The sequence below is a fragment of the Choloepus didactylus genome, chromosome 6 (genome assembly GCF_015220235.1).
Source record: "Choloepus didactylus isolate mChoDid1 chromosome 6, mChoDid1.pri, whole genome shotgun sequence".
NCBI lineage: Eukaryota > Metazoa > Chordata > Mammalia > Pilosa > Megalonychidae > Choloepus > Choloepus didactylus.
The window spans coordinates 5,162,315-5,174,946 of record NC_051312.1 but is presented as its reverse complement, the minus strand read 5'-3'; the positions used below and the strand labels follow the sequence as shown (position 1 = coordinate 5,174,946).

The 12,632-nt window shown below is 41.5% G+C and overlaps 1 protein-coding gene across 9 annotated transcripts in view; it reads left to right on the top strand.

Moving 5' to 3' along the window:
* The window catches only part of PPFIA1 (PTPRF interacting protein alpha 1), a 112,519-nt gene that overhangs the window by 92,606 nt on the left and 7,281 nt on the right, over positions 1-12,632 (top strand). For 5 of the 9 annotated variants that reach the window (XM_037838349.1, XM_037838348.1, XM_037838347.1 and 2 more), the window contains 4 exons: positions 4,118-4,199; positions 4,304-4,504; positions 7,320-7,382; positions 7,906-7,932. In XM_037838349.1, coding sequence (XP_037694277.1) covers positions 4,118-4,199; positions 4,304-4,504; positions 7,320-7,382; positions 7,906-7,932 — 373 coding nt within the window. The remainder of the gene's footprint in view (positions 1-4,117; positions 4,200-4,303; positions 4,505-7,319; positions 7,383-7,905; positions 7,933-12,632) is intronic. The other 4 variants (XM_037838353.1, XM_037838352.1, XM_037838351.1 and 1 more) reach the window with 1 other exon arrangement.

Here is a 12,632-nt window from a genome sequence, read left to right as displayed (position 1 = left end):
TTTCAAAGGACAGAGGCTGCTCGTCTGGCTGCAGTGGTTAATTCCAGTTCTGTCAGTGCCGTTTTCCTGAGGTAAAAGTGAGTTTAGGAAAACTGCTTTTTTTAAGTAAATGTGAAAAAATGTTTGAGTTATCCAGAAAAAGTGTTGTGTGAATACAGATAAGCTTTTGGCATTAATATATAGATTAAAGAAGCATAATACGTTTCTCAGAAGTATTTTTTTTATTAACCTCTGATTTAACGCAAAAGTTTACTTTCAATGGCTGAATTTGCATAGCCAGACTGATTCAGTTTTGGAGAATTCTTGAGGACCTAATGAATTTTGTGGGAGCTGATTGTCAAGCTTTACGCACAATGCATGAAAGAGCTCGATGGACACACTGGTGCTAGGCACGCTTACTGACCTCCTTGGCCTTGGACGAGCAGCATCCAGCAGGTTGGATGGGTCTCTACAGCATCTGCAGAATGCCCTGGTGTTACTTAAACTCATTCTCTTTAGGTAACTTTGTTTTTTAAGTGATCTTTTCCCCACTTCTTTTTTGACGTTGTAGTGTGATTTCGGGGTAAGTTGACTTCGTTGATTTCCTGAGGGTGGTGTCACCAACCAGAGGCTCTAAATTGAGCTTTCCAAGAAAATCCTCTGGTTTTGATGGGAAGTACTGACTCAGTGCTTTGGGCGTCACCTCCCTGGGTGGCAGCGTGCCTTTCCGCAGGGACTCTGGCAGCCGGCTCCGGGGATGAGGTGTCTGGAACGTTTCACCTAAATGGCAAAGCCGCATTATGAAATAAAACTGAGCTAACTCCTTGTGCAGGGAGCCGTGGGATTTAAACGTTTCGGTCCCATAAAAATAAAGCGTTATATTTAGTTTGGATGGTAGAGAGAAAGTACTTCCTTTATAGCTGTTATATAGTATTTGATCAGCAAAAGCTATGCTAGCTTCTTGTTATGAAAAACAGCATTACCTTTAAGCTTAAGTTACAATTACAAAAGTTTGTCATTGGTCACAAATTCCATGGCCTTTCTTTCTTACTTGTGCTTTCTCCCCATTAAATTCAGCACATTTCTCAAGTGTTTTTCTCCTGTGGTTCTTAATTTTAAAGGCTAGGAAACATGCCCCTTCAGCCTACCATTAGAGCAGGGGCGTTTAAAATCAGTCCCAGGTCCAGCGTTTGCTCCCTCAGGGAGACATTGAGGTTCCCAGATGGAGTTGTGTCGCCCGGTCCGGAACGAGCCGCGGTGGGCACCGTGCCTGTCCGTTTTGTGCCACGGAAGAGGCAGGGCCTCCTGAGGCTGGGCTTCCTGGTGGTTCTCTGTGGCCTGAGGTTGCGCATGGGGGAGACCCAGGGAGAGCCATGGGGCGCAGCATCGTACCGCAGAGGAAGGAACCAGAGAACTGCAGAAATCATACTGGCTTCTTCTGTTTTCTTCTGGCCTGGTGGTTTTGGGCCGGAGCATCGTGGCAAATGGTATAAATTTTAGTCTCTCCCAAGGATGTTGGCTTATAATTCAGTTTTCAAAAAGGAGTTCATTGTTTTGGGTAGATTTAGAAAGCAGAGAAATACATGAGCATTTCCAAAAGAGTCCCATCACTTATGGTTACTGTGTTTTAAGCTGTTATAGCTAATGGCGAGAAGCGTTCTTGTTACCTGGAAAACTGGCCTATTAAAGAATACTTCATTCTCTTAGATAGGTGTTGTTGGGATTAAGTGCCTTTCATATTCATTTGTGTAGGAAAGTAGGGAAAAGTGGATGGTTCTGTTAATTATTAGAAAGTGATCCTATGGATAAATTTCACAGTCATTAGTTTATACACATCACAGATTGAGGAACGTGGCTTCCTGTGTTAGGGCATTCTCAGTAGCAGGAACAGAAATGCAGTCCCTCCAGCAGGTGAAGGAGAGGCATGTCTTGGTTACGTCAGCAGACACCCGGGGCAGGTGAGGGGCAGGGGGTCTGGGGGCTGTCTCCATCATCCCTGGGGCTGGCGCCTCCCCTCTGCCGTCCCCCGCACAGCCTCGGGGAGCTCCCCTTCCTTCTCTCCTGTGGCGGCGGGGCCTTCCTGCCTGGGTGAGGGCCAGGCCAGGCTCCAGGTTCGTTGCTGCAGGCCGTGGCTGGTCTGACAGGGCAGGGGGCTGCCCCTCCTGTGGCTCCCTGACCTCCAGCTCCCCAGGTCTCCTGGAGGCAGTGGCCTCCCTGCTGTGACGTGACACTGTTCCATCTGGTCGCTGGGCCTGAGCTGTCAACACCCAAGTGCCCCAGAAGTAGATCCTTACTAGATCCTTACTAGAAAAGATTTCTCATGGAAGCTGGAAGTCACTGCTAGAGCCAGGGGCAGGTACGTCCAAGAACAGTATACGCCAAGGTGTTAATCGGGGTAATGGAATTGAAGGAATGTTTAAACTCTGTAATTTCTTGTTAACCATGAATATCTATTAAGTATTGTGAAATGAAGTCTCTGGTAAAGTGCTCGTTAGTTCACTTCAGGGTGAACCCAGTCCCAGCTGGGCCGCAGAGAAGTCCTCGGCGACTTCCGCAGAGCTCGTGTCACTCACTGGGACGTGGTTTGCTGAGGAATTATTTGTGTTAATTCTGTATGACCTACACAGGTTTTAAAATCAGATATAGCAGCTGTCTTTGAGGTGAATTTGTCTGAAGGATGCAGAAAGTCACACTTCACTCACCTCAGGACGACCACAATGCCAGGGTACTTGGTTCCTCCTTCTATCTATGAACGACTTTGCTTATTGGTTTAGAAAATGTTATTTTTTATTCTACATGAGTCATTGAAATATTTGGTGCATTCTCTGGTACTATTATCCCTAGATAATTTTTATTATCTCCTGGAAACCTCAGCCCGACCTAGGAAACCCTAATTAGAAATGTGCATGAAACATTTTCCTTAGGAAGGTAAGCTTTAATTGTGCATAGACTTACAGTCTTAAGGAGAGTCTCCTACTTCTATTTAAATTTATTGAAGAGCTGGTATTTTTCTTTAGACATAAAGACTTCTATGGTATGTTCTGCAGAAATTGTTTCAGAAAAATAACTGACTAAATGTGGCCTGGGAACTCAGTGATGTCCATGCATGCAAGTTAAATATGCCTGTCCTCTCAGCCCTCATACCGTCTTCTCTCTTGTGGTTTTCATTTTTAAAAATAATCGGTCTTCCTTTGAAAGTCTGATGGGGAAGCAACACCTGAGAGTAAGAAGAGATTTAAGAAGTTCATGTTGTTATCTCTTAAAGAATTGTGTTATTAGTAGGCAGAATCATTTTTAAATATATTATTGTGGTAAAATTGTGGTTTTGGTATTTAAGATAAAATATATGGCACAGTTCTGACGAAACTGGGGACTGGGCAGTGGGCGCCATGGCTGCCTGCCTCCCCGTGGTAGCTGGGTTGCGTTAGTATCTTGGGCTTTGTGGTCTCCTCTGGGCCCTGATAGAAGTTGTTGGCATAAACATCTGGATGTGAAGCCTCTGGGTTAAAGCAAAGGATGACCCAGGGACTTAATTGAGTCACTTAATTTATTCACCTGAATAGCAGTGTCGAATTCAGCCCAAGTCCAGTCATAACTTGCTTGCTACATCAGACCATTACTAGTGTTAAAAATCTGCATCCTTCCTTCCTTCCTTCCTTCCTTCCTTCCTTCCCTCCTTCCTTCCTTCTTTCCTTCCTTCCTTCCTTCCTTCCCTCCCTCCCTCCCTCCCTCCCTCCCTCCTTCCTTCCTTCCTTCCTTCCTTCCTTCCTTCCTTCCTTCCTTCCTTCCTTCCTTCCCTCCCTCCTTCCCATTTTTAAGTCTCTTATGGAGATAGGCTTCTTTGTTGAGACGCAGACAAGGTGCTCCTACCTTGGGTGTGAAGATGGTTGGTGGTCTTCGGGTTGGCCCTTGTTCTTCCATCCTCCTAGGAGCTGTTCTGTGGAGAGACAGAAGATCCGGTGTCCCGTCCTTCAGGCTTTCTTGTAGCGTGTGCAAAACCAGCACTACGTGCACTGCACTGATGATGTAAGAGATGCAGAAGATTAAAGAAAGAAGTTTGAAGAGAATACTTTTGGTAACTTGTTTTATGCGTGCACATGAAAGTGATTTTCACATTTTGAATGTCTTGCATTTGCAGGCATGAACTGCTTGAAGAGGCCCGGAGACAAGGCTTGCCTTTCGCACAGTGGGATGGTCCCACTGTTGTTGTGTGGCTGGAGGTATGTCTTTTCACTTCTGACCGAATGTGGTCCATGATGTGAATTTTCACTCCATCTCGTAGACTCTACTTAACCTTCTGGCCTTTACCATTTTCTGTTTCCAGCTCTGGGTTGGGATGCCAGCCTGGTACGTGGCGGCCTGCCGAGCAAATGTTAAAAGTGGAGCTATCATGTCAGCCCTGTCGGACACTGAGATACAGCGTGAAATTGGCATCAGCAACCCTTTGCACAGGCTGAAGCTGCGGCTGGCCATTCAGGAAATCATGTCATTGACCAGTCCTTCGGCCCCTCCTACATCCAGAACGGTGCGTTTAAGGGAGACGTGTTTATTCTTTTGGGAAACTCCTTTGAAGGTGCCATCTCCCTGTTTAGGTCGCTTCTCTAGTTCTTTATGAACACATCCAATAGAGTTTTAATTTAAATCTTAGCATTTAAAGACAGTAGAACTTTTAAATTGCAAGAATTGGATGGTTAACAGATACTTTCCTAAATGCTTTTCTAAAAGCTTGATTAGGATGGCATCATAATATAAAAAATGTGAGTTTTTAAAAAAATAGTTCAGTTTGCAAAATCTGAAGAGCCTTGTGTGCCCAACACCCCTGTCAAGACATGAGGCTTCACAAGGCCCCCACGCTCCCTCCAGCGCTGCTCCTTCCTCGAGGGGTCACCACCTGACTCTAATCAGAGGCTTGTACTGTCTGTTTTGCACGTTGTATAGATGGGAACCTACGGTATTTACTCTCTTGTGTCTGGCTTCTTTCATTCAACATTATGTGTGTGGATTAAGCCATATTTTTTTTATGGAGATAGAATTTTTTTTTTTTAATTCAGTTTTATTGAAATATATTCAAATACCATACAGTCATCCATGGTATACAATCAACTGTTCACAGTACCATCATATAGTTATGCATTCATCACCACAATCTATTTCTGAACATTCTCCTTACATCAGAAAGAATCAGAATAAGAATAAAAAATAAAAGTAAAAAAAGAACACCCAAACCATCCCCACATCCCACCCTATTTGTCATTTAGTTTTTGTCCCCATTTTTCTACTCATCCATCCATACACTAGATAAAGGGAGTGTGATCCACAAGGTTTTCACAATCACACTGTTACCCCTTGTAATCTACATTATTATACAATCGTCTTTAGGAGTCCAGACTACTGGGTTGGAGTTTGGTAGTTTCAGGTATTTACTTCTAGCTATTCCAATACATTAAAGCCTAAGAGGTGTTATCTATATAGTGCATAAGAATGTCCACCAGAGTGACCTCTCGACTCCATTTGAAATCTCTCAGCCACTGAAACTATTTTGTCTCATTTTGCATCCCCCTCTTGGTCAAGAAGATGTTCTCAATCCCACGATGCCGGGTCCAGATTCATCCCCGGGAGTCATATCCTGTGTTGCCAGGGAGACTTACGCTCCTGGGAGTCGGGTCCCATGTAGGGGGGAGGGCAGCGAGTTCACCTGTCGAGGTGGCTCAGTTAGAGAGAGAGAGACAGGGCCACATCTGAACAGCAAAGAGGTACTCGGAGGAGACTCTTAGGCACAATTATATGCAAGTTCAGCCTCTTACGGAGATAGAATTTTAAGGGGTAAGACTTTTGTCTCTGCTGAGAATATGCTGTTCCACGTACCTTAGGAGCATCTGTTTTGATGCAGTTGACATATCAATAAGAAATGGGGGTTATCCATTTGTCAAAACTGGTCCCTAAAGAACTTTCATTTACCCCTCCCCATAATTTCAATTTGTGAACAATTTTTTGCCAACACTGAGGGGAAAAAAAAAGATTAAATGGCTGGTCACATGGTACTTGGGGTTTTGCTGTACATGACTGTCTTGGCCTGTTGGTGCTTTCCGTCCTAGGGGTGTAGAGTCCCAGGGAGCTCATAATTTTAAGCAATCTGTAAATCTGCAAGTGCACAGAAGTGTTACCTGTACTCATACTGTTTTTCTTCATGTGGGAAGTCCTTGAAAGTCCTTATAAAGGGGCTTCCTAGTTAAAAGGTTAAAAACTAATCTAATACAAACACGAGTGGCTGCTGGGAGATAAGGTAGACCACCTCCTAGTATCCGAAGGTCAGACTTTGTACATTGACTTAATTCCCACTCTTCGCCCTTAGTCCACTCTGGAGCAGATGTAGTTCATGGCTCACAGTTACTACACACTAAAAGCATTAATAGTTTTTGTTTGTTTCGGTTTTGTTTTGTTTTTAGTGAAAAAAATAAGGATAATGAACCATAAGCCTTTTCTTACCTATTGATCAAAGAGCCCCTCTCCACTGGGATGACTCGCAAACAGGATCAGATTTCTCCCCCTTGCCCTCATGGTTTCATGAAGAACAGCCTTTCTAGAAATGGAGGTGCTGGTGTGGTTTTTGCAAAGTTTTTATAAACTATCTTCATGAAGGTGGCTTCTTTTGAATTCAATTTAATGAGCAGCGATGAAGAATAGGCTTTACGTAAGGCAAATTCTTGGCCCTGTGTTAGGCACAAGTACACAAATCTGCTCCCTCAAGGAGCTCACAGTGGGCTCTCAGGGTGGTTATTTGTCTCACGTCTGGCTTTCCTTGTTAAGCAGTGCCATTGTTTTTGGTTCTGCCTTATTCACTCAGCCCAACTCCCTGCCTCTTTGGTTCCCCTCACCGAGAAGGCCTGGCCACTGTGGAGCATCTGCTTGGAAATAGTCTTACTATAGTAAGTCAGAGCAAGACCCTGTCATTGTTGTTAGCCTTTGTTTGGATAAGAACATTGCAAATATATTAATAGTTATTTGAGAATTATTCAGAATTTCCCAAAGTAGGGAATGTATTTTCTTTTTATATTTGCCATCCCCGGATGGTAAGCATGCCATCTCACGCCCTCAAAAGCGTGTGCTGTTCTGCTTGGGTTATTGAGAACCCTGGGTTGATAAGGTGGAGTGTTCTTGAAAGGGGGGAGCTTGCGTTAAGGTTCCGTCATTGCTACGTGGACGTCTAAAATCAAAACCGTGGAAAGAACAGCCTCTGCCTCCCCTGTCCGTTCTGCACCTGTCGTTCACGCACTGCCGCCTCTCCTCTTTGTCACTGCGTCCCTTGCCTGGATGTGCTTGGTGCTCTGGGGTCATCTCAGACCACGGGAAATGTCTGGTTAACACATGAAGAAATGGAGACCCTCACGGCCACGCCACACACGGTCAGTCCGGCGCCGCGGCCCCTGCTCCTCTTACTTTCCTCAACCTGTGGCTGGGTTCTTTGCCTTTTAGTTGGAAAAAATTGTTATTTTACATTAAATTCTTCTGGAAAAGTGTTTCCTTAAGGTATTAGTTTAATGTGTAAGTTGGTTTTGTGCTCCATCTTATTTTATTTTATTTATTTATTTTTAGATGTTTTTTTCCGGTTGCTAGACTGGCTCTATTTAGAATGGATTTGTACGTCCTCTAGGGAGACCTCATCTCAGCGCTCTATTCCGATGCTCTGGCCGTAGTTTTCTCCTTGTGTGGATGTGCTTGGCATGGGAAGGGCCAGCTCTTGCATGTGAAGTGGGACTTGCTGATTTTGCATGCGTTTCGCAGGATGCTTTGATTTTTTTTTTTTTTTTTTTGAGCTTCTTCACTCAGTTCAGATGCACATGCACTACGGAGTTAATTTGCTTGCCTTACTAAGCTCACCAATACTAACAGTTATGTTCTTTTGCATTCCTAACCACGTAACCCCAGGAGGATGAGGAGGGAAGCTGGGCTCAGGTTGGAGACTTTCTGTAATGTATTTTTCACTATATGTTCAACAAAAAGCAATTGGAGTATGAAAACTTGTAATTTACTTTTGTTCACATTTTTAACTTCTCAGTATTTTCAGAGTTTCTTAATATTTTCAAATTGAAGATTTGAAAGCATTAGTCAAAGCATAGTATTAAAGAGAACGTCTCATGGACAATTTTGAATGTTTCTTATATGAACTCATGATAGTCATTTTTAATAAATTTAGATTGTTTTGTTTACTATAGAATTCTTTATATAAAGTCCTACAGCTTAGACTGCTCCCGAGCTTATTCATGTGACTCCCTGGTGGTGGTGATGGTGATTATAAAATCTGTTGTTAAGAAAATTGTATCCTTATAATAAATTTCCAGACACAAAGGTTGAATTGTAACTTTACCTCCGTGTTTTTTGTTGATATTCTAAGTACTATCCTAATACTGAGTTGATTTCAAGGCTTTCTTACTAATGCTAGGGATTCTTAGAAACTATCTCTTCTTGCTTAATGTACATTTGAATTTTCAGCTCCACAAATCTTAAGTTCAGAGGAAGCTCTGTCAGCACCGTCTCACCTTCAGACCACTTGAATAAATAGCAGTGGCATCTTGATCCACGAGTCCCAAGACATGGCTGTGTGACGTGCTTGCGTTTAGCATGAAATTACAGACGAGAAGGAGTGGGTGCGCGATTTTCCTTGAGATGCTTACAAATGGCAGGGTGTTCAGGGACTTCAGAAGAATAATTGTCTATCTGGAAAAAATAAAAATAACTTTAAATCAGAATTTTCCTGGTTACAGGTTGATAGTTGAAATATCTGTTCTCTTCTACTTGTACTTCTAAAGTCTAGCATTTGTTAGATCACTTTAAAAAAAGAGAGAGAAAGAGAAGAGACAAGGAGGTATAACATGATTCTGTGGGTTCTCTCCCTTAGATTTAGGTTTTCTTTGCCTCTGCTCCAGGCATGTAACCTGATCAATTATTTAACTGAGTCAGATATCTCTACAAGACCAGTAATGACTATCAGTGAGTTAGACGGGTACGTTGAATAACGAAGTATTTTACACTGAGAAGCAAAACTTCCTCAGCACCTTAAGATGAAATTCCCCTGCATCAGGGATACAGAGTATAAATTAAATAAGCTTAACATTAACTTTGTGCAGTGCAAGCATAAAGAACAGTGGACCATGCTCATGATGCCAGAATTAGGCGACATTCCATGTTGAACATGTTTACCACTTTCCCATCATCCCCTCTTGGATAGAGGAGAGGAAAGTGAAGAGATTTTCGGGTCTCGGAAACCTCCCCAGGCAGAAGGTGTGCAGTATGCCTTCCCTGTGTTAAATAGTGGACAACTGTTAAACCAGGGTGAAATTCAGTCTGTCCCCGGGTTCTCAGGAAGAAACCTCTTATGCCTTCATGTAGCAAAACCGTAAGGGAGCGCTGGCCGAGCGGAGAGACCGAGCTGCTTGTATCAACAGGTGGCTGCACAAACCTGACTTGTGTTCCTGATGGCTTTGATGATGGTGATGGATGCTGTGCTGTGAGTGCCTTTTCTAGCCCAAATGTTCTCTGACTGCGAGGGCCCTTGGCAGGCTTTTTCAGAAGGCTTCACGTTGTGACAGCCAGCAGCAGAGCTGGGTCTCCCTGGGATGGAGCTGATCCTTCCAGGAGCTGATACTACGAACCTCAGAAAAAGTGTAACCAGAGTATAGTGAGGAAACAAAAATCAGTCTGGTTCTGCTTCCTCGGAATTCTCTAGTTAGACAGTTCTTTGCTTTTTGTGCCCGTTTTGAATATAACCAGCAAGCAAGAATACAATACCAGATACTCATTGCTATAAATATCAGGCCTGTGAGTGTAAGGCTTGAAAGCGTGAAAAAACATGGTGATATTGTTAGATATCTTGATGAATCCCAAAAAATATTTGATGTCATTCATGGTTATTTAGACAAAGTAGTGCAACATTATTAGAATTTGAGCATTCTCGTTGGGGTTTGATTGGAACAAATAATTAAACTGGATTGGAGCCCATAGTTTGAAGGCAGAACATGGTTAGTTGAGAGTTACTGTTTCTGAGGATGCTGTTCTGTCACTACAGAATTCCTTTGACCGTAGCTTAATCTTCCTCGACTAGAAAGCATCAGATACCTTTCTCCAATATGTATGTTTATGCATATCAGGTATTTATTTCTTTTTCTGTGTAAAAATCTTCACATATTCTGTTAGATATATCCTTAAGGATTTCATGCTTTTCAGTGCTATTATAAATGGTATTTGTTTAATTTTACTTTACAGTTGTTCATTGTTTAGGATTTATACAGTTCATTTTTGTATATTGACCTTTTAATGTGCAACTTGACTACACACTATTCATCCTGAAAGCTATTTTGTAGATTCATTTCCTGTATAGATTATCATGTCATCTGGAAATAAAGACATTTTTTTCCCTCTTCTAATTCATATGCCTTTTATTTCTTTTTCTTGCCTTATTACAGTGGCTAGAGCCTCGAGTACAGTGTTGAGTAAAAGTGGTGGGAGCGGACATCCTTCCCTTTTTTCTGATCTTAGGGGAAAGCTTTCATTCTTTCATCATTAAGTCACATGATAGCTGCAGGGTTTTTGTAGGTCCCTGTTTCAGGTTGAGGCTGTTTTCTGCCATTCCTAGACTGCTCAGAGTTCTGTAGGTGAGAAGTACGTTTTGTCAGGTACTTTTTCTGTATCTTTTTTGAGATGGTCACATGGTTTCTCTTTTCCCTTTACCAGTTTGTTGATCTGGTGAATTACACTGATTATCAAACATTGAACCAACCTGCGTTCCTGGGAGAAACACTGTTTGTCATGATCTTTTATCTGTTTATATATTGTTGATTTGATTTGCTAATATTTTGTTAAGGGTTTTTGCTTCTGTATCCATGAGGCATACTGGTCTGTAGTTTTCTTTTCCTTCAGTGTCTTGTCTGGTTTGCTATGAGGGTAATGCTGGTCTTGTAAAATAAGTTAGAAAGTTTCTTTCTCTTCATTCTATCTTTTGATAGTTTGTGTAAAACTGGCATTTTCCTGTTCACCAGTGACACCATCTGGGCTGGAGATTTTGTGTGTGTGTGTGTGTGGGGGGGGGTGGTGTGTGGGGGTGAAGGGAAAGTTATAATGGCATGTTTAAGTTCCAGTAGATACAGGGTTATTTTAGGTTACTGGTGTCTTACTGAGTGGGCTTTGGCAGTTTATGCCTTTCAAGGAGTTTGTCCATTTGATCTAAGTTGCTTGAAGTTTCCAGTTTCCTTTATTCTCCTTTCATTGTCCCCTCTTTCATTCTTGAAATTGGCAATTCATATTTTTTCTTTTTTCTTGATCAGTCTAGCTAGGGGATTCTCAATTTTAAGGATATTCACAAAGAACCAGAGTTTAATTTCATTGGTTTACTTTCTATTGGTTTTGTTGCTGTTGTTGTTTTCCTGTTTCATTGATTTCTTCTATTTCCTTACTTCTGCTTGCTTTGGATTTCATTTGTTCTTCTTTTTCTAATTTCTAAAGGTAGACTATTAGGTCATTGATTTGCAACCTTTGTTTCTAATATAAGCATTTAAGTTTCCCTCAAAGAACTCCTTTAGCTGTGTCCCACAAATTTTGGATATATTGTGCTTTTATTTTCATTCCATTCAAAGTATTTTCTAATTTCCTTTGTAATTTCTTCTTTGACATGTAGGTTTGTGATTTCGAAGTATGCTAACTTCCAAATACTTTGGGCTTTTCCAGATATCTTTCTAGTACTGGTTTATAATTTAACATATTTTTTATGTTATAATTTAACATATTTAAAATTAAACACATTTAATTTTACAGTCTCATTAAATATGTTGAGAATTGTCTGTCTTGGCAAATATTTACATACACTTGAAAAGAATGTGGTGTATTTTTCTGTTGTTGGATGGAGTGTTCTATAAGTGTCTCTTACGCCAGGTTGGCAAGTAGAGGTGTTTAGGGCTTCTGTGTTCTTACAGCTTCCCCTCCCGCCCTCTGTGTCTCTGTCTGTCTGTCTCTCTCACTCTCCCCCTTTTCTCCTCCTTCCAACCCCCACCCTGTTTCTTTCTTTCTCTTTCTTTCTTTCCTCCTTTCCTTTCCTCCCCTTTCCTCCCCTTTCCTTTCCTTTCCTGTCATTTCCTGTCCTGTCCTGTCAGTTACTGAGAGAGGAGTGTTGAAGTCTCCCAAACAAATTGTGGATTTGTCTGTTTCTACTTGTAATTCTATCAGTTGTTGCTTTATCTCTTTTTTAAAATTATTATTATTATTTTTTTAGTTAGCTTTTTTGGATTTTGAAATTAACAGATGTTTTATTTAGGGAATTTGGAAAATAAAGTGTTAAAAATGAAATCCATCCAGAGGTATTTTTGATGGGTAGAATTGGACAGACCCTTCAAACTTGTTCATGAGCCGTGACCATTCTTGGTTGTCACGTAAGAACCATTTCAGAAAGGAAGTTTGTCGTCAGCTGTGGTTTTGTTGTGATACTGTAAATAAGTTAAATTTATAGGCACAAATGAGTCATAGAATTTTAATGATATAATTCCTTTTGGTAAAATGTTCATTAACAAATTTAAAAGGTGGTAAATGAGATCAAACAATGTTGCATTTAAAGAGTGATTCTGTCATTAGTTGTTTTACCCTTTGAGGCTGTGTGATATTTAAAATCA